General features: G+C 44.8%; 1 protein-coding gene across 7 annotated transcripts; it reads left to right on the top strand.

Moving 5' to 3' along the window:
• Positions 1–6: 6 nt before the first annotated feature.
• On the top strand, positions 7–22,036 carry LOC146181479 (uncharacterized). 7 transcript variants are annotated; one of them, XM_084576536.1, is made up of 10 exons: positions 11–163; positions 3,637–3,896; positions 5,510–5,779; positions 8,404–8,502; positions 9,902–10,021; positions 11,884–11,994; positions 13,359–13,504; positions 15,222–15,386; positions 17,067–17,116; positions 17,980–18,078. In XM_084576536.1, the coding sequence occupies exons 1-10, from the start codon at positions 142–144 to the stop codon at positions 18,057–18,059; spliced, it is 1,323 nt and encodes a 440-aa protein (XP_084432662.1). In that variant the 5' UTR covers positions 11–141; the 3' UTR covers positions 18,060–18,078. The 7 variants fall into 7 exon arrangements, with proteins under 7 accessions (XP_084432660.1, XP_084432662.1, XP_084432661.1 ...); XM_084576534.1 differs by lacking the exon at positions 17,980–18,078 and having other exon boundaries at positions 7–163; positions 3,640–3,896; positions 17,067–17,327; XM_084576535.1 differs by lacking the exons at positions 17,067–17,116; positions 17,980–18,078 and adding an exon at positions 21,897–22,033.
• The last annotated feature ends 147 nt before the right edge of the window (positions 22,037–22,183 follow it).

The raw sequence follows: 22,183 nt of genomic DNA, 5'->3' as shown, positions 1-22,183 counted from the left end.
ATTTGCGGCATGTGAGTGGCGCATCATTGTCATGGAGAGCGTCATTCAGCGATCAGCTGTTTTACGAGAGGCTGGTCATGTGCTGGTTTCGCACCCGTTTGAAGAAGCGCTGTGGGCCGGCTGCTACTGACTGACTCTGCTATGTCTTACGCCGAAGCGAAAGGTAACAATCAGTGCGCCCAAGAGGCCATGTCTGAACCTTGCTTGAGCAAGAGTTCGATCGGCAAGCGTTGTGATGATGAGGCGTGCTGATGCGCGTCTGGACGGGCAGTGATGCTATCAGATGTATAATTGATAAAGAACAGATCTAAAAGCGTGCACGATGCGTTCTAAATGCGCAAGAGGTTTGAGGTCGAAACATTGTCATTGCGGCGAAACCGAAACTTGGATTGATCGACTAGTCAACGCGCGCGAGAAATGTACGAGTGAATTCTTTGTATTTGGTTAGAGTTTTATATCATAGAGCAAGAGCATGCACCTTATAGATAACCAACAGCGTGCAGAGCCGCGCGCGCTAGTATGCTGTGGTTTGCTCCTTCGAGCAAGTTTCCAGTATCTGGCTGACTTTCACTGTAGCAGTGCGCATATGTAGGTGTAGTGATTGTTCACATGTCAGATCTGTACTTGCAATTACAGCTTTCACCGGCAGACCGCGGTACATCTTGTTTGGGGGCTCGGGTAAACCATTTCTAAATGGTCTTTGTCTTTTATGTTCGTTGAGAGATGTCACCTTGCTTCGATTGCCTGTAGCCAGTGAATTTGTGAAAGAGCGCAACCCGACTATAATTACAGAACTATATGGGACCAGGTTGTGGTATCTATGCTGATGAGATTCATTGGTGCAGAGCATATTCAGATTCTGACCGAGTCGTGGAATATGTGTGACCAAGGATCAAAATATCAATGAAAGTCTGCCAAAATTTTCTTCGGGCTTTCCACAAATGTGGGATGTTGGTCCATTTGATTTGCCTGCAGCTTGGGAACCAGCTCTCAGCCTAATGCACCTTGAAATCAGTTTTGCTGGCACAGCATTTGTCAACAGGTTGATGGCATATGCTTGTAATCGACATCTGTATAATCATATAATGCCGCAGAAAAAAGCCCTAAAATATTTTTGTGTCTTTGTAGTTCAGGTATTGAGACAGAGAGGGCTACAGTACTGGGCAAGTGCTGTACATCCAGCAAACTATATGTTAGATGAACATAGTCAGTTAGTTCTTAGGAAAAGCCTGCAACAAGCCTGCAGCAAGTGAAAAAAAAAAAGAACACTAAGCATATTTTTCACAGCCATGACTCACAAAGAAGTTCCGTTTCGTTGCATTATTAGTGAGCGTGAGTCTTAGCAACGACATATAAGCCAATTTCTCTTGAAACATCTGAACTCACTTAAAGTAGAGGATCCATTTGCTACAAAAAACTCCACTGATGTAATAGGTCTCTTACAGTCCTGTGGAATTGTAGGCAGTTTTTTCTCAGTAGATGTTAAAGATCTTTTTTATTCTACTCCACACAAAGGGCTGTTTCTAGTGGTTAAGTCTTGTATTGAAAAGAAAGATGTTCTGGCATGTCAATAGGTAGGTTCTTTACCTTGTTGTAATTCTATCTTAGCGCCACAATGGTTCAATTTGAGGATCAGGTTTACATACAGAAAAAGAGCATTTGCATAGGTTCTTGTGTTGCTCCTGTTCTAAGTAACATTTTTCTCTCAGCCATTGACACTGACCTTGACAGTAATTTTGACAGAGGGAAGATTCTAAAGGTGTTCAGGTATGCAGATGATTTTCTAATATTGTTAAACCGACAGGACCCATAGACTTACCAAGGCACTATAAATGAAATTCTAGATGTTTTTAGAGAGTGTAGCCATGGCTTGGAGTACACTTTTCAACTACCAGAAAGCAATAAGCTGCAGTTTTTGCATCTAGAACTCTCCTTTGCACAAGGAGGAGTTTGCTGGATGTACTGTACCAGCCCCGAGCACAAAAAGCGCTTTTATCTTACGAGTCGACCCACTCCAAGACAGTGAAAAGAGCCATAGCCACATCAGTGCTGGAATCCTCTTCAAAGAAATCGTGTGAACATTGCATGCAAATTGGCTTAGAACTTCAAATTGAAAGGCTACATAAGGCAGCCTTCCCACAGACCATTATACCTGCAGTAGTTAAGTCCTTTATTCAAAAAATAAAAGGTACAAGAGGTAGAGGCACTCAAGAGGATTCTGGGAGGGTTAAACCTGTAGTTGTGCCCTATTGTCATCGCATGGCGCACAACTTGAAGACGTTCGCAAATAAATTCAAAGTTCCCTTAGTATTTTCTGCCCCTTGCAAGCTGGCTTCCTTGTGCCCCAGGATTAATAACCAGAAACCAGGAAACGAAACATGGAACATGCCATGCCCAACTGTATGCCAAGTGTAAGGAAGGCATTGTATATCAGATCCTGCTCACATGCTGTAAAGTATACGTCGGCCAGCCTGGAAGATATTTGAGCACGAACGATCACTTGAGAAAGGCACTGGATCCAATCTGCCGATTCATTGCAAGAAGTGTAAATGCATGCCTCGCCTAAAAGAAACTACTGTACTTGATAGAAGTCCAGATAATGTAGCTCGTGAGTTAAAAGAAGCCTTCTTCATAAAAAGGAAAGGTTTAGATTGCGTTAGCGAACCCTCCAAAGTGCTATATCAGAGTGAGTTCTTTAAGGGCGCTATAGAATTTTGTGCATGAACCGCAAAAAGATGCGCATGCCTGATGAGTTGAAAGCCACTAATTCTTTTTTGCTAAGGTGCTTGAAGTATTTTTCTTTTTAGTCGTTTGTGTGATAAGTTTTTTTTGTGATTGTCAGTTTTTTTATCAATTTTTTGTGATTCTCTTCATGTTCATCTGGCCCTATACACCACGTGCCATAGATTAGTTTATTTTCCAAACCGTCTTTTTTAGCCTATTCATCAGATCATAACTGTTTTTTTATCAGTTTTATGCCTGTTTTCTTTTATCGATTTTATGGTTTTTTCACCTTGTGACGTTTGCTGCCTCTAATTAGCGCCGCCATAGTGTGCCTATATATTGTGTGTTTCCCTTCAATAAAGGATCAGTTGTCACTGAGTGCTTGTCCGCGTCCCCATTCTTGTGAATGTCTTGTTAATGCTTCATCCATTTTTGAAATGTTGCAACAACTAGCCCAGCAAAAAGTTCTTCTGATAGAGCTCCAGAATGTTTTTTTACTTTATTCTTTTTAGTATTGTATGTCTGCACTCATGGATGTGAGCTGCAATGACGTGCCTGTCCCAATGGTAAGAGTGGGTTCAACTCAAGGAGAGGTTAAGCTAGTCGGGTAGACTTGGTTTGCCATAACGTGCCAGGAAGATGGGGTGGACAAATCTGCTATTTGTTCTTCTGGGCATAGCCCTGTTCCGGCAGGTCACAGCACCAGCCCACAGAGCTGGATGAGCTTGCCCTTTATGAGGCCGATGTTGAGGGCGACAGAGGTTTTTCATTTTTAATGCACAAACCAAATATGGTTTCAGTATGAAATTAGAGCAGGAACAAATCAGTTGTAAGTTAAAATGGTGTTGAAATTTTCTGTGAAAGAGTGTAATGTTTCCTGGATCACCTGTGTCCTTGTATGTCTCATTTCAGCAGCAGCGGCAGGGGATGGTGCATCAGCAGCCTCGGCGGCGAGCGGTGTGTGCGGGCGCATGTCCTCCGAATGCGGTGTGCTGGGTGTATACCTGTCGTCATGGGACCATGTGATGGGCCCACAGCTGGTGTTCCGCTGGCGCATGCAGTGCCCTGGTGGTGGGCCAGAGTCAACGGAGTGCGGTCCGCACTTTCTCAAGTGCCACCAGTTTCTCGAGAACCCCGAGGGCTTTCTGGCAAGAGGAGAAGCGCCACAGCAGGTCGGGGGACTCTTTGCAATGCACTTTTGTTTGTACAGTGCTCTTCATATTATAGATGCCATTGTGTATGCTTATTATGAAACTGCTTTGTGCTTAGGGCGACTAAGCTGATCCAACCTGCAATGGAGCTTAAACTGTCTTGCCCGAGCGAAAGTGATGTTGCTTGGCTCTCCACAATGAGCTTATTTTTAATGCTGCTTCTTTGGCCTGTGTGGATGCACCAGTGTTATAAATTAGCATTTTTCACTTGGCTGTGCTGCACAAACTCCAGATGGTTTAGATTTCTAGAGCCCTCTACTACATGTCCCTCACAGCAGCCAGTGTTGGTTTGGGACGTTACACCATACAATACAAGCTAAACCTATTCACTGTAGCCAAACTTACTTGGCTAAGCGGGGCAGGCTAAGGACATCCACTCTTTGTGCTCCTTTTATTGTTGTGTAGATGTGGCTGATAAAAAGTCTTCAAAGTTACAACTACAGCAGAATATCGGTGACACGAATCGCACTGGCTCGAGAAAACATTTGTGCCATCCAGAATTTTGTATCATCAGAAAATACGATTTCTTACGCTAAAGCATGGAAAACGCATTCACGCAGATCTGTTTGCAGCTGAGGGATTTATTTGCAGCCACGCGGCTACAGCTCATACTTGCTGTGAGTGTAGTGCAACTAGCGATAGCGGCGCCGGTGATTTGTGGGCCGTGTGGTACTGCAAACTGTGCACGGTGCATACAGCGTGATGTTTGCAATGTGCTTGCCGCACGCCACCGAAAACTGCTTCCTGTGCACACAGCGCAAGTGATGATCACAAAGTCAATGTTGTGCAAGCAGTGCTAATGGTTGAGGTTGCAATTGTGGTTTGCATGTTTTTATCATCAATAGTGGCATGAGAAAATTTTCAGAACATGTGAAATGCTGCACATTGAACACAGTGTCCTCTGGGCGGGGAATTTCACAAAGTCATATCATTTCAAATTTCATATCAGCTGAGTTTGTATCACTGAGTTTGTACTGTGCATTTGTTGAATTAGCCTAAGCACATCTTGTGTAAGCTGTAATTAGTAGCATTGTCTCTGATGCGTATCTGCCTCTGTGAGACTGTCTCTGTATGTCTGCATGCATCTAAAGTAAAGATGTTGTACTTTGCTCTTTATAACAGTGAAAGGTGGTTCCATATTACACCAGAATACAAGCCAGTTAGGTTTATGCTGTCCTGAATACAAACCATGGATACAAACCAGCAGCAAGATTCCACTGTGGTAGGCAGCGAGCTGGGATGATGGCTTTACTGACCAGGCACAAACTAATGATACCTTTAATGGGTCCGTGGTGGTGGAACATGCCCTGGCATTCATGGAGAGAGAGGAACTTCATTGTAGGTAGCAGTAATCCCTGCTTATAAAAGTCATCTGTGTAGATACGCGTATGTTCATCGAGACAAGCTTCTCGTGTATTTTCTGGTTTGTGCTGGTCGTATGACCTGGTGATCTTTGCACTGGCAGCTGTGTGTTTCACAAATCTTACACACATTCAAACAATACAGGCAAATAAAAAGTGATAAAGGTCCATGGATGTACAAGGTCTGGGTCAAGAATGCATTGGATTGCGCAGGCATCACGGCGCGAGGAGGAGTATGACGCGCACTCGGCCAGCGTGCTGCAGCTGCTGCACGGAGGCCTGGAGAGGCGGGGCACCCGGTCGTGCCTGCTCCTGCTGCCGGACAAGCGAGCGGCGCTGCACGCAGTCACCTTTGTCCTATCGGCTGCCCCCGTGTGCCTGGCTGCCTTGTTCCCACTGCAGGCGCTGGCCGACCTATGGCTGCTGCTGCCCCTCACAGACCTGGTCCTGGCACGCGTCGCCCTCGTCTGCCGCACACCAGGGGTGGGTTCACCTTCTGTATTGCTGTGCACACGGTACTCACCCAAGTGGAAAGAGAGTAGTAAAAACTGGACAATTGAATTCTTAGCATGTATGTACATAATTCGTAGCCTTAGGTAGCAATCAAATTCTTTTTCTGAGAAAGACATTCATACTTTTTCTGTGGAATACTGCGCTACTTGATATACAGAGACAAATGGAAGACGACACACGAATGAAGCGCAAACTTACAACTATTTATTTTTATCGACAAAACACGTACATATATACAAAACAATACATCGGACGAACGGGAAGGTGTGTTAATAAGAGGCTCCTGGAACATCATAATGACTGTGGGAAAATAAGCCACCCTGGAAATCTTGCGCAACATTGCTTGCGATGCGAAAATGGCTGCAAACCATTATTCCATAGGACTGAAATTGTAGGTAAACAAAAGGAAAGAATTGAAAGAGAAATAGTAGAAGCCTTCTTAATCGAGTCAGCAGAAAAAGATACGTGCGTTAGTACATCTTCTGTGGCTCTCACAAAAGAGGAGCTAGATATGATAGCTGTGCAGATGCGGAGTTGTGGTCGAAATGATAACGTGCGTGATCACATGCATGAATGATGTGTCTGTGATTTGACAAGAATGCCTTTTGTATATATGTACGTGTTTTGTCGATAAAAATAAATAGCTGTAAGTTTGCGCTTCATTCGTGTGTCGTCTTCCATTTGTCTCTGTATATCAAGTAGCGCAGTATTCCACAGAATGATCAACCAACTGGCCCCCGTGTTTGCATTATTGGATACTTTTTCTGTAAGTTAAAAAGAATGCCAGACAAATGGTGCAAGTTTGCTTTAAGTAGAATGCTATCACTGTACACATCTGCTCAATATGCCTTCTCCATGAAAGCTGCTCAGCACTAATGCTTTCTGTCTTGTGTAGCGGCATTTGCCCATGATTGGTTGAGGAATGACAAGCGTCTGGTGACTTTGTAGACTTTGGCATTTTTTCAGCAGGCCAGCAAAACATCACTTGGCTGTGCTGGTGCTTGTCTAGTGCAGTTTTGCCCTTATCTGGTAGCGTTGGAATAGGAATGATGTCTTTGTATTACTCGCAAAACCATGAGAATCGTTTTTAGCAAGAAGTACTGGTCTAGGTCACTCCTGCGAAAAAGAAAAGCTGGGACTATGAACGGTGCCAGCAGATTGAGAAACTAGAACACACTGTGCACAATGCCAGCATGAATGAGTGGGCAGGTGAGTTTATTGGGAATGCAAAACTAGGTATCTCAAGTGCAATATAACTGAGAAATCTTGCTGACAGTACAAGACCTCTATAGATATCTTGAAAATATCTCAGTAAAGATCATAAGAACCTCTTGTATTTGTTTCAATATATGTACCTTGTAATGATGCCTGCATATAAGCAAATCTTCGAGCGAGCAAGTATATGTATGGATCTTGGTGCCACAAGCTAAGTAATTTGTACAGTTGTAATGAATGTGCTGTTCCTGTTGTCTTTGAAAGGAAGACCACATACTAGGTATTACAGTCGATGTGTTGGAACACTTGGTGCACACAACAGGCAACACCAAGCAGGGTCTTTCCACTGTTCTGGCCTATAATAACTATGCAATACTTAATTTTGCTAGGGGTTGTTGTGAAATGATTCCATCATGTTCATTCTTGTTTCTGATAATAATGTAAGTATGTTCTGCAAAAGTAGAGGGACACAGTGGAAAAACAACAAAACATAGGTGATACAGGAGTACTTTTCAACATCTAGTAATCAATTTTATGTAAACGTTTGCTTCAGCCTAGTTGCTAGAAATCTTGAGAAATAGTCTTCTGTCTTTCTCCACTTATACATCTGTAAGGTGTCGTGAAAACACACCTTGGAGATATCTCGACAAGCTCAGGCTTTCTCTTTTTTCTCTATATGTTTCAAGATGTCTGCAGGATATTTCATGTTTGATGGGGAATCTTTCTCTCTTCCTTTGTTTTCATTCATGAATTAGTGCTATACTTTGTTTACCTAAGCAATAAACCATGGCTAGTACTGTTTGGGTGCATCTGCATGTTTTCTGGATGGGCAGTCACAGTTTGTAAATTTGGCCCATTTGTGCCTTTCTGTTCAGCTCATTTAAACTGCCCTTGAGGCATGTAAGTGTTCATAGCAGTGTTAGCTATGTGCAAGACATTTTCAGCCATATGGAACTCCTTTTTCAAGAGGTTTATCGAAATATGGCAAAATAGCTTCCGTACATGCACTCACTATAGTCTTGGTCCCACATGTGCTGTCCCTGGAACCATGGTGTATGTCTTCTGTAGCCATCATCTTGCATAGTGTTACTTCATATGCAAGGGCCACCGGTTTAGTCAGTGTGGGTTGCCCAACAGATAAAGCAGCTACCCCTACTGTGATGTGTTTTCTGCTGGCAGTGAATGTATATTAGGGGTAGGAACCTCGTCAAGCTACTGTGTTAGTAGCTTTTTGTTCCTACCCTAGCATTTGCTTTTTCTGTCGACAGGAGAAAAAAAAATGCTGAATAAAGTTGATTGATCGATTGATTGATTTATTGGTGTTCACTTCACGCACCTGCCATGTCCTAATGCTGCAAACCTGCTGCTGTCTCTTCCAGCGTGAGCTCATGAGGAACATGAGCAGTGCAACAACACTGCTGCACCGCTACTTTCAGCTGGCCTCATCCCTCCTGTCCACCAGGACCCTCGACCGAAGGGTGAGAGAGAGCTTTGTTGCATGCTGTACGAACTCCCTTTCCCACATTGCCAATGATGAAAACAGCTGAAGTTGGCCATCTGATGCCTAGCTGTAGTGATGCAATACTAACAATGGTACTGTCGATACTATCGATAGTACCATCAATAGTGCTATCAATATTTTTATAGGCTCTATATAACCATCCTCATGCACTTACTGCATTCCAATACGGCGGGCATTCCTCTTAGCCTAAGTCACTTTTAGACATTATGCCTGATTAAACCATGAAACTGGTCAAGTATCACAAATGTTTTGGCTGGCCTACAACTGCGTAATTATCAATAGTCTGTCAATAATAGTACTATTGATAGTTCTTTTTTTTTCACACTATAGATGGCCAATTTACCGATAGTTTAGCATCGTTAGTAGGTACACTGCCACTTTGTAAATTACAGGTTTTAAATTTCTTTTTGTAAAATTTTTCTCCCTCTCTCTCTCTGATGGTGAACAGAAATCTGAATGTACTTTCAATTGGATAGTGTGTATGACAGACAGTATGCCGAAAGCAAGCATGTCTTCTACTTGTTAACAGCTAATACTTGCATGGCCAACTTTTCTAGCTGATGGGTACAGCCAGCTCACAATGATATTGGTCTCTAAATAATATTGCAGCTTTGGAAAGCTTACAGACATACATATTTATTAGGTTGTAACGTTGGTAGAGTGAGTTAATTGACACTTGTCACGGGCTAAATATCTTTTTATTTTTGCATGACAACTTGTTTGGCCTGTTATCGACTTAGCAGGCGTAAGACTCCACATTTTCGTGTTTTGTTACATCAGCTGTGAGGTTGATAAGGTGGCCATATTTTAACTGCTATTCATTTATTTACCTTTTGCTTCCTGTAAGGCAATGCTCACAAGTGATGCAGTTAACGCTGTCATTTGTGCAATGTCACCTTTGCCTTTGGTATTATAGCATTGATCATACCACCGTTGAAAGTCGAGCTAGTTGGTCAGACAACATGATGCACCACGCAGCAGAGTAGGTGACGAAACACAGAAGAGGCACACAATACACACATACACATAAACAAGGACAATGCTGCATTGCAAGGAGCAGCATTGTCCTTGTTTATGTGTATGTGTGTATTGTGTGCCTCTCCCATGCTTCGTCGCCTACTCTGCTGCGTGATGCATCATAGCATTGATCACCTTCATAAATACGTATCGGTTCCTGGCAAGGTTTGAATACTGTGCGCATCTAAAAGGCTGACATTGGTGGTGGCGCTTATGAGCTACTTTTCACTTCAAAATTCAATATCTTTATGTGGCTAAGAATGCAGTGGGTGAAGTGAGGACTGTGTGACTTTGAGTTCAATTTGAGTTCAATTTGAGTAATGCAGTGGTAATTGCAGGCATCTGTGAACGCACTGAGCCGGAGTGATCGCCTTCCAGAGGAACTGATCCGCAGGGCCCTGCAATCGCACCTACAGACACGCCGCTGCTCCATCGTCATCGGTGACAGCGTTGCCCAGGTGCGTTTTAGATGCCGACAGTATGAACTAGAATTCAATCAGATAAGCAAACTCGCATGCACATGTGGGCCGCTTGAAATATGATATCTAGAAGGGGAAGTGACTGAGAACTGAGGAAGAAGAACTTTGCCCACTCAAGAAGACTCTGCCGGTGGCTACTTCAGCCTGTATTTATAAGCTTTTTTTTCTTATTCTTCCCTTATATTCTTCTGTAATCCAGTTGCTTGAACGTCCAAGTAAATGTGTTCGTGTGCACAATGCGCATGACGTTAAAAGGACCAAAGGGGCGAGATCGGACCAGCCAGAATGCACTATATAGACCTAGAGGACAGAAATGCGCTCTTTCAACAACCTTTATTCAAATGGTACAGCAGATTTCTGAAAGAGAGAAAAAAATTTGTTCTGGAATCTCCTGACAGTAATTGGAATCATGGGCATGTAAATAATCAGAATTTCAAACAGTGTGCCAAGAGTATTTGCTGTTCAACTCAAATCACATTGTACTTTTGCTCATTGAAGAACAGCGATCACTAGCTACAGCGTCTTGCAATTACCACATCATTTAACTTGTGATTCTCGTATAGAATCGATTGCTAGCACATGGCAGAAACATAAGATCACTAATGCTAGCTTATTTATTCAACCAAAGCATTGATGGCCATCGAGAGTCGCCTCAGCTCACTGTTTTGCAATATAACTTGCGACACTATTGCGTCATGCCACAATGTACTTGTTACGGACACACCAGCGCAGTAAGTGAAAACGTGCCTGTGCTTTTATCATATTTGATTATGACGACAAGATGTATGGTGAGCATGGAAGCGGAGCTTGTGGAGAATAATGAAACGGGTGAAGCTGTAGCCTGCTTGTGAAAACTGCGTAGCGCAAACTACAGGAAAAATAAAGAAGAATGGGATTACATTGACCAAATTGCTGGGCCTATTTACTGATAACTGGCTTGTGTTTTTGTCACACCTGTGTTTTCGTAGCAAATGTATCCGTTTTTGTAGCAAATTGCGGTGCATTTTTCTGCTCATAGCTTTCACCTTGAAACCTGTGTGCACTGGACACAGAGGCTGAATAGGATTATCGATAGCTTACTGCAAGAGGTGTTCTTGCATCTCCATATATATATGTGGTGCCGATGAGTTAATTATGAGCTTGAGAAGATGTAGATTATGTGGAGAAAAAAATTGCATCTGATTTAGCTAAGTTGGCCAGATGCAAAGTATGTGCTCTAGCACATTGCATTTCATTTTGGTTTCGTTCGAGGGTTTCAGACAAAGATTGGCAAAATCGGTGATTGGGAGCCTTATTGGTAACATACTATAAAATTTTGGAACTGCTTAACACACTTTAAGAGGACAATACAACAGTGGCATGTTCTGGATCCATTGCGCATGGATGGAAGTGTCTGAAGATGACAACATACAATTCACAGTGCGAGACAGTGGCACACACTCGCGCTGTGAACACAAGGAAGGGGTGATTGTTTGTGGGGATAGCATAGTCCTCTGATGCAGTGGTTAACAAAGCTGATCTGTTCGTGCCACCATGGAATTGGAACCCAGTCGTTGCATAGTTGTGGTACTCCTTTCAAGGTCAGAGGGACAGGCATAGTCACAGACAGAAAGGCTTTTCAGCAGAATGGAATCCTCAGAAGTAGCACTCCAAAACTGAACTTTTGACCCATGAGCTCCTCTTTTCTTTCGCCTAAGGGGATTTTCCAGACAATGTGAGGCTCTGTCATCTGTTGCGTGCTTCACTTTGCGTAATGCAGTGCATGGAATAACATTATCACTAAAGGAGAGAAAATTGGGTGAATAAGACGTTCATGGTATACTCGTGTGTGTGGTGTCCAGGTGGAGCCTGCTCTGCATGCACTGCGGGGACTCCTGGACCACGAGGAACTGTTCTGTTCTCTGTGGGGCGATTCGCTGGAGCCCAGCTACCTGCCAGGGCTGCAACTACAGGTGGGCTCTCCACACCTGGTCCTCTCTCTCTTCCAGTGGCACTGCGACTTGACTTGAGTTGGAACATGTGTTCCTACTTTACTGCTATTCTGAAAAACCCAGCAGCTACCCCTAAATAAGCTAAGGAACCCTGTGTGTCTTGACTTCCATTCCTTGTTGCCTTGTGTGCTTGTAAAAATGAGCATGGGGGTCACATTATGGGGGTTCATTCTCGCAGAGAATGCGCCACGGGGGGGGCTAGACGCTACAGTCGCCTTCTAGCCCCGACGTGCCAGCCCTAGCAGACAGAGCTGTGACCTCCAACCCGCGGTGCGAGAAATCGCCACTGCGGCGGGTTCGGGCCAGAGGGGACAAACACCGAGTTACGTACTCGAACAGAGTTTATTGTGCTCGAGTACACGGCAAGGGAATAGCAATCAAGAACAACCACCGTGTAGCGAGCGAACGCCGCGTACGGGGGTGAAATAAAAACCACCTAATAGGGAAGCGCGCCAAGGAGGTGAGAGGAAGTCTTCTCACCTGACACGGCTTCTCGCTCACATCCCGTTGAGGTAAGTGCCTACGGTCAATGGGCGATTCTCGGTGACGGCGGTGGTATCCTCGGCGGAAATCATGTACCGCGCGCGTGCGCGCCCATTCGCCGAAAAACCCCCGAGCGAGTTGCTACAGTCGCGCTCCTCGGCACGGAACGGGAGAGAAGGTCTCCCGGTTACGCCGGCAGGAAAGAGGGAAGCCCGCGGCAGCGTCGCCGCAGGCCCGGGAGGCGGCGAGGGGGTGGCCAGCATGCCCTCTCCTCCGCCAACCTCTCTGCCAGCGCGCGTAATCATGCGTGTTAATTACGCGCGAGCGTTATAACAGAGGAAGGGGATTGTGAATCCCCACAACATAGACCCACAACAAGTACCGAAACGCACATAATAAAAACTGGCTCTGTGGTGATAGTCTGCTGTAAGTAGTTGAAGTTATGATTATTCCCAAAAGAAAGTGGGAAAAGGAAAGGCGGGTGCTGAGACACGTGGATTTTGTCTGCTTGGGGACCAAAATAAAAAACACTTCAAAAGGAACCTAAAGGCTCAGTGCAACATAGTTTTTGAACATCCCTTCTTTCCCTAGCTCCTCTCTCTAGCTTCTCTCATAGCTTGAGTCGTTTTGGGATATTAAACCTCACAAACTAAACCTCTTCTCTCTTTCACACCCTCCAATTCTCAAACAAACTCACAACTGCTACTAGCAAAGAAAGAGTGCGGTTGTATGCACCATCAACCCACTGTGCAGTAGAGTTCCTGGTGCAGATCCTGTTTTGATCATAATGGTGCGAGATTCAGGGACTTGTGCAGTGTTTGTCTGACAGGCCTGCATTTCAGGGCTTGGTGCGAGGCTCGACTGGGAGCCCCCTGTCTGCTCGCGAGCTTATCTGGTCACCGCATCCATCCACCGTGGTGGACATGGCACAGGGGCGCGTCTGGCAGTGCCCACTGCATGTCGGCTACCAGGGGCCCCTGACACGCAAGTATGTCAGCCTTCCTTTTGCTGAGTATTTTGCACCGATTTCTTCAGGGTTCTAGTCTCTCAAACACAAGATTTGTTTTGTAACATTGATCCTATGTTCGACACAAAATTTCATGCCGTTTATACTAATTTTACTGCTTGGAATTTCAAAAGTGCACTGTCACAGGGTAGTCACGCTACCAATTGAGCTCACCAGCAAGGCTAGCAGATGGTAGGGCGAGAGTGAATTGATCAGTAACTTGAGTGACTGCCCTGGAAAGGCGATGGTCCCAGGTTCGAACCCTGGGTCAGGGCAAATTTTTCTTTAACTACGAAGTTTCTGAAAAAGCTGTAGCTGTCCTTTGTAGCCGTATGGCTACGCTTGGGTGGAGAGCAATGAGTAATCATTTCCTTCCCCCCTAAACTTCGAACTAATCTTAAACCTATTAGATGCAAACACAGGCTGTCAATCCCCCAGTGATATGGGATGGCGGAGGTATCAAAAGAATGAAGAAGTGCCAGTGTGAAGTGCAGATAGGAAGCATTTATTTTAATTTATATAGTCTGATTCCATATCCCTGTATAATTTTATTTTTTTATTTTTTTTTTCCAAAAAAATGTCATCAGGAACTGAAACTGCATCACTGTCACATGGGAACTTTATATTGTGCTCGTTATTGTTTATCGCCAGTGAAAATATACTATGTGTAAATGATAGCTTCGTGCAAACATTTCACTGAGCTCTTTTTCGAGACGATCTACAGCTTAAATTGGGTAAAAATAAAAAAAATGAATAAGCTGCGATTATGCCTCAGTTTTTGCATGTCTCATGTGACCTCAGCACATCAGTGACATCACAGCCATTGTTTGGCAGCTGAACCGGCAGAAATTGAAGTTGTGCAAAAAACGATGTTATAATAGATTATTTTGCTGATGTAGGTGAATTCTGTGTCATGTCTCATGGCCACTGCTGTCTTATGCATTTGCAAAACAAGGAAATGCACATTAACTATTTCGATATCTTTAGTAATTTAAGTGTGCAAAACTTTCACACATGATTACATTCTTTTTTTTTTCATGTTAAACACTGGTGTAGCTTTGCTAAGAATGGAAGCAATGTTTAACACTTGTTTAGCTTTGCTGTGCCATGTCTTGCCAAGTTTAGTGAAGTATTTAACGGGTTGTTTTTACTTAGATGAAGTCTAACTAACGCCTTTATTTCAACTATGTCAGAGGTGGAAGCGCAGCAAGGCTTTCGACTGGCAGCTTAACACATGAAGTAAACTGGCTACCAAAATGGCGCAGTGGTTTAATGCAGTGGCCAGCGAAGCTCATCTCTCTGCCTCGCCCTGGGTTCAAAACCCAACTGGTGGCGAGTCTCTGTTCTTTCTGATGGGGTGTAGAGGCTCCAGAGCCACCCAGCCAAATCCGAAAATATGGGCAGCAATCTTCTGCATTAAAAGCTTCCCTTTTTGGAATCCCTAAGGATGTTAAAAGATTGAGAATTTATTGATACTCTCTGAGCATTAATGTTCACAAAAGAACCGTCCAGCATGTTCATAAGGGCATATATATATGTCAACATTGGTTTCAGCCCACTTCACCATTCTAGCTAAGCATGCATTTGAGCAATTTAATACTCTGCCCTGTGAACCTGCGGTTGTACGCTAATGAAGAGCGGAAACAGTGGCACCACGGGCAGGTGGTTTGATTGTAGGCTCCACTGCAAACAACTGCAGGCTGAAGGCCGCGCGGACTCCGTCAGCAGAGTCCCACGTGTCCCAGTTTGTGCAGCAGTTGGGACGAGCGCCCAGCACAGCTGCAGCCGAGCAGCTGCTGCTGGCCTTCCAGAGGCACCTGCGCATCAAGGCAGCTGCTCTCATCCAGTGCGCTTCACGCTCCAGGTGAGGAGACACTGGACTGTGAGCATGATGCTGCGATAGACACGCAGAAGAGAGAAAAGGTGAAAGAGAGAGAAAGGTGCCGTTGAATACGGGGCATCTTTAACGTGTACTGACATCGCACTGCACTCGAACGCATTTGTGTTTCGCTTTTATCGAAACGCGACCATCGCGGTCTAGTTTGAACCCGAATACTCCGGATCAGTATCCAAGTGTCGTACCGTACGAGCCACTGCGGTGGTTTGATGCACCTGCTTGACGCATCAGAAATGGGTTGGAAACGAGCACCCAGGCCGGCGACTGCGTTTCAATGGAGGCGAAACGAAGAGGCGTCTGCTGCTGTGTGAAGAGGTGTGCTGCTGTGCGATGTCGGCGCATGTTAAAGATTCTCAGGCGCTCGAAATTGCAGCGTAGCCCTCTACACCTCTTTCTCTCGTGCGCTGCCTTTCCTGCTCGCTCTGTCGCACGTGATTAGCTAACTTCATGCAGAGAGCAGCTGCTGCATTCAGCTCACACTCATCCTGCGGATTTCAAGGGAGCATCGCGTACTCCAACCAACTGCTCCAACACCGCCGCGCTGGTTCTGACGTGTGATGCGAGCCTATGGCGCAACATGTAGGCTGCTCGCGTCGACTCTAGTGTTTATTGCGCTTCATGTAAATATGTTAGTGATTATCTTATTTCATTTCGATGCAAGCTTCCGCCTAGGCAGCAGCCATCCGCTCTTTGGCGTGCGCGTATCTGATGTCTAGCTCGCGGCGGTTGATTGATGCCCCCCATCACCCTTTGCGCACGTGTGCTTCCGGCGAGCTGGTCTCTTTCGGCTTGTATTTTGGAATCTGTTAATATATAGCCATTGTGCTTTTCCATCCTCTTATTTGAGCATCAAAAGCTTCCTTTAAAACCCGCGTTTTCGAACAAATAGCGTTCAGTATAAATTTTTTTTCTTTTTCGCGTCCAGCTGCGTTTGAAATTTTGTGCTGTCTTTTTGAATATTGTTTTCCTGTCCCAAGCTTAGAATCATTTCCTAAACAGCTCGCCTATGTGCTGCCCATTCTGTCGTGGAAGAGAGCGATGAAGCAACGCAAAAACGAAATCAAGCAAAAAAACATCAAAAACGTGTTAAATGTTTTGGAGGAGGCCTAAAACAAGCACTCATGGCTTTTAGGTCTGGCTAAAAATTCTATCAACCGTGCATGAGCACCCCACAAGCGATCCAGTGTTCTTATTGACCATGAATAGTCAATTTTCGCCTATAGAGTTTGTAAACAAAGCTCAGTGCCGGTGAACTATTGTTATTACAATTTCGGCGTGCCTTGGTAAATTTTTTTTTTTTCGGAGCCTGAATTTTTTATTCCGCATTTCATTCATTTAACCTGGTGATCACAAGTTAACGAAATAAGACGATTTGTATTCTGTCATATAATATATCGGAGCAGAAAAACTTTCACCTGCTGCAAAAAAATAAGAAAAGTACTTTGAATCAGTTTTCTTTCTGAAAACAAAAGGCTTGTTACAAAGATAGTTATAATTAGTTAAGCAACGGTTGAATAATACTAAGAACAAGTGATTTCACTTATTCCCCAGTCGGGAATGTTTGGTTCATTTCATCTACTGATCAAGAGGTGTCCTGACAAAAGGCGAAAAATTTATGAAAGTTTTTCATTTCTCTTCTACTTGCAGCCTTTATGCCCTCTCAGCTCTTCGTATAGGAAGCCCGGAATGTCAGACAAGTAACATTTACAACCCAGATGTAGTGAAACTGGCAAAACTGCGATACAGCTTTTTAAGTTTCTGGTTCCTGATTCCATGCTGCCACTGCTCTGATGATTATGTCACTGCTGAATAAAAATGATGCCACACTGCCGCCTGTCAAAACAGGCACAGCGCACTCCTCTAATGCCTAGGAAGTGTTCTTGAAACTGGAGTAGCCTGGGGTCATTGTTGTGCACCACTGTACCATCCTGAAGGACGTGTGTTCTGAAAATGTTCCTTGAACGTTATTCACTTGCGACAAATACCTCAACAGTTGAGCGCCATAACAGTCTAATCAAATGTCGAAAGCATGACTATTCAACCGAATATTTGAAATTACCGAACATATTTGCACATGCCTACACATATTAAGGCTCTTTGCCATCCGTGATATTTTCGGTACAGAGGCATTTTTGTATTTAGCTTTTGTTAAGATGTAGCTGGGTCAGATAGAACATACAACCTTTAGTTCCCCAACCATATTTAACAGTCATTGAGCCATTGCAGTGGGCAACAATGCGAACGAAGCTGAGCATGCAAGTGAAGAGGCACGACAAAAGAACAAAACTAGGCAGCTTGTCAGTACAAATTCCCATCGGCTCTCTGTATTCATAAAAAAGACAAATTTTGTAGGTAAAGAAGCATTTAAATTTTACTTTACTGAGAATTGTCCATGTCAAAGACATACAAAGTAAGCATTGTTAAAGTTATGCAATACTTCCTGCATCTTTCTTCATTCGCTTCTCTTGAACTTTTCTTCTAAGCTAATTTTTCCTAGGTGTTCTCTTTGTCAAACGCCATCTGCTTTCCTGCCCTTGAGTGCCGTACTTTTTGTCCACAGCTGTTTGTGACCCTAAGAACATGCAAAACAGCTTGAAGAAAACAGTTTCCGCAAGCGGAGTCACAGCAGGAAGCCTTTGAAACAAAGATAGTATCTTCTAGTAAGTTTAAGTGTAATCCATGTCAAGGCATTGCTTGCTATGTCAAAAAAAAAAAAAAAAAAAAAAAAGGGACCTGATAACTCGTCAGTGATACATTGTCTCCTATCTTTTTTTTTTCGACTACCTATATGTTGATCAGAATCAGGGGTCAGATACTCCCCAGATCAACTCCTCAGTTATGAGTCAGAATGTGCGTTTAAAGTCCCTATGTCAGCTCCTCCTTCTTTTCTTTTCTTTTTTTTTCTAAACTGATTATGTGGCATACTCATTGTTTGCCATGTTGAGATCGTGGATGGGTACCAACTTTTCCATCCTTGTCTCGCTGCTGCTTTTTTGTTGGCTTCCCTTACTGGGCTTCCAAAACACTCACTGCTTGGCAGCATTGAAGAACTAGTGCAGCACATCCCAGGGTATAGGTAAATAAAACTTACGTTCCGCAAACTTAGTTTACGTTCATTCCAAGGCTACATCAGTGCAGCATGATACACTCCTAGCTGTAATATTCGTTGTAGGGCGTGCTTTGTGTTAACACTGTGGGTTTCATTTGTGTCTTCTATTTCTTCATAATGTGCCATTTCTTTGATCAAACCACTTATACTTTTTGTATTATGCTCTTGACATTTCAGCATGGCACATAGTTAGGGTCAAAAATCAAGTGTCGCTATCACTGTTTGTAATACATGCATTTATTCATACATGTATAGATAGATGAAGCAGATATGGGCTGTTCTGTAAATCAGTAAACATGGCCTTAACCAAAGAGGTAACCTTTCATTGAAACCAAAGAAAGCGTGGGGAACTGACACATTTAATGCATTTTGTTTTGTTTTCTGCTTGCATCATGCAGAAAGAGCTGAAGAAACTGGTTGTCACTACTCTGATGGCATAGTTATCTTTAGTAGTACTGCGCTATATCGAAGTAGCAATACAATTGATCCCAGATATATCGAACTCAAAAGAGGTAGTGAAGTAGATCGACATACAGAACACAGCAGTATATAATGTTTAGCCGTGGCCCACAAGTAAAAATGGGGTGCACCAACTCTACGCTAGACCTAGCTTCACAAATATGGCGTCCTTAGGCCAAGCAAAGCTTTGGTGCTTTGCAACTCTGTAGCCGCTGCCTCGTATAAGATATCTAAGTGTAAAAGGCTAGCTCACGGTGAACACAATATTTCATTAATCCCAATAAAAATAAGCATTTGCAAAGCGTTTGGCAACAAGCCAAGCGAAGCAGTCGTAGCGCGAGAGCTGCCGGTAGCCTTCAGTCCACCAGGTTAGCTTCACCTCATAGCCGGCGTTGTGCCAAACGCTGGCTTTCCCGCGTGCGAGCAATGTTGCATGGCAGTGGCGCCGCCAGACCGAATGCTGGCGGACGACGTACCACGTACGTTTCTCACCCCACGCAGCTGTGTACGCACCCAAGGCTGCACCTCGATCGCAAGAGCGCCTTTAAGCGCCACTCACAGGGGCGCGGCGCGCCGTTTAAGTGTGTTGGATACGGGATTTTGTTAAACGCCTTTTGTAATGCTATACTTTTGTACAAGGTTTTCAAGGGGATTCTGCAACTGTTCGATATAGACGATAATTCGATATACCCGGGATTGGCAGCAATTATAACGAACCCACGCGCGGCGCCGCGGCGGCCGCTTTTCGATGGAGGCAAAAAACTAGGCGTCCGCGTGCTGTGCGATGTCAGTGCACGTTGAAGAACCTCATATGCGGTTGAAATTTCCGGAGCCCTCGACTACGGCGTCTCTCGTAGCCTGAGCCGCTTCGGCGCTAAAGAAGAAAGGTTCAAGGATCGATCGTGTTGGTAAATAATTGCTTATAAAAAAAAATAATAAAAAAATCACTTGGTGTATAAAAGCGCAGTTCATGCACCTCATTAATGCTGATGGCATCTAGTTTATCGCGCGCTCACGCACACGATAGTCGTTATGCACGGTGGACTTAATATATATTCTGAGAGCGTATATACCAGCCGGGAAGCACGCGCGTTAAAAGGGAAAGTACATAATTGCCTGTTCTTTCTCACATGCAGAGCATATGCAATTCTAGCTGGCATTTGCAAGACTTTGTTGCTCTCACTATCATTTGCACTGCGTGCCTGCATGAGCTGTTGGTGGAAAGGAGGCAGCAGTAATTGTGGGCGCACGGAGCGGACGTGTTTAGACGCGCGCTCGTTTGCTTTTGCGGTAGGCGCGCAACCTTTCTCTCTCTCTCTCTTTTTTTTTTTTTTTTTTTCGGAAGCTCATTTTTCAGCTGCAAGTTACAAGGGAAACGCGAATGGCAGGAACACGCCTAGCCGAGTCGCGCGACTGTGTTTCGTGCAGCGCTGCCGACGTACATGGCGGTTGCCGTAGCCTGTAGTTTCGTTTTCGCGGCGCGACTGAAGATTCACGCCTGGCATCGGCATATGCGCTACAGGTTCCGCTGAAAACATCCCTGAAAAAAATGGCCCCGGAAGAAACGTCCCCATTTGCGAATTAGAAATAAATGTGTCCAAATCTACCGCAGCCTCGCCCCTCATGCCCAGGAAATTTAGCGCCGCTGACTTTACTGATTTTACGTTACATATTCGGCAGTATTTTTTTTTTTTTTGCCGCCGCCATTTTTATTCCCCTTTGCTGTAGATTTCTTTTTACCCCCCCCCCCCCCCCCCCCCCTTTCCTGTAGCAGAAAGACGCCGGAAGCCGCTGTACACGTACGATGTACCTGTCCCGCTTCTCTCGGTGTGCAATCGCCGTTCCGCGCGCGCTAATTAGCGTAACCTGTCAAAATGCCAGTACGGGTAAAGCACGAAGTGAAATTCGCGACGCGAAGCATGCGGGTATATCTTTCTTTATATATATATGCGACGGCTGCGGCAGCCATAGAGCAGGTAGGCAAGGCTTGCAAGGAATTTGTGGATGCCTCGATCGAGCAGCTCTGAAAGCAATTGCTTTGCGAAGAAAAAATATACCATTATAATTTGCAGCTGTACCAGTCTATCATTACCGCATTAATCTCGCAGTAAGGTTTAAACTTGCTTAAGAACAAAACGGCATATACATTTAATTCATTAGAGTCAGTATAATACTTCACCTGCTAGCGCAGCATATTGCAGGTGTTCATCAGGTGCAAATTAAGGTCAGCTATGTAGTCATATATTGTTATGGGGCGGCAAGCCGATGAATACAAAGGACCCCCGTAACAATATCAATATAGAAGCATGCATGTGCGCAACGCAACGAAAAGGGCTGTAATTCTTGTACTTCCAAGAACCTGTTGAACGATTCTTACGAATGGTACCCGCTCGCGTCACCAGAAAACAGTGGTCTGAGTTTTTTTCTCGTTAGCTGGGCGCAGACAGCGGAATTTTTTCCGCGTTACTCCGAATAACTTGCGGGATGAATGCAGGAGGAAAAGGAGTACGTCTGTGGCGTCAGCTCCGTTCTCCTCTTTCCTTTCGGCCGGTGAGTGAACGGCCGCGGCGGAAAATGCTAGGCGCGCGCGGTTTCGGACGACGCGCGTGGCATCGCACCTATCGGCCCATGCTGCCGGTACCGCTGCACCCCACGATTTGCTCTGATCGCGCCATTGACGGCGGTCGGTGCCGTAGTAAATGTGTGCAATGCTTTCGGAAGCAAGGACTACAGCATTTCTTGGCGGGAAAGAAACTTCCGCCGCTTTCGAAGGCTAAGCACGCGCCAGGGCCAAGGTTGGCCTTGAGACTTTCCATTCGCGACCTCGCTCGCCCTCTTTCACCCCTTTCCCCCCTCTAATTTCATTTTCCTGCTCGTTAACACCCTCTTCGCCGGTGCGCGCTTTGCAGACGGGCCCTGTCCACGAAGTACCTGCAGTCTGTGTTGGCCGTGCCGTACCTGTCCGACTTTTTGGTGATCCTGGCGGAAGCCGAAAAGTTGCGGCCGGGCTTGTCCCGCTACGTGCTGCCGCCGAGCTGACCCCTTCGCCTTCTGAATAAAAGAACTTTCGGCTCGATTGGCCGTTCTTCCGCCTCCTCCTTGTTGCGTTCGCACACCGCACCTTCTCTCGCCTTCTCAGGGAGAAAAGAAAAGCTTCCTCGTCACGTGAGAAAAACGAAAAGAGAGGGTTCAGAAG

The sequence above is a fragment of the Amblyomma maculatum genome, chromosome 8 (assembly GCF_055883805.1).
Source record: "Amblyomma maculatum isolate TAMU_Amacu chromosome 8, ASM5588380v1, whole genome shotgun sequence".
Taxonomy (NCBI): Eukaryota; Metazoa; Arthropoda; class Arachnida; order Ixodida; family Ixodidae; genus Amblyomma; species Amblyomma maculatum.
Note: the sequence above shows the minus strand (reverse complement) of the source record. Positions and strands in the feature narration are given on the sequence as shown.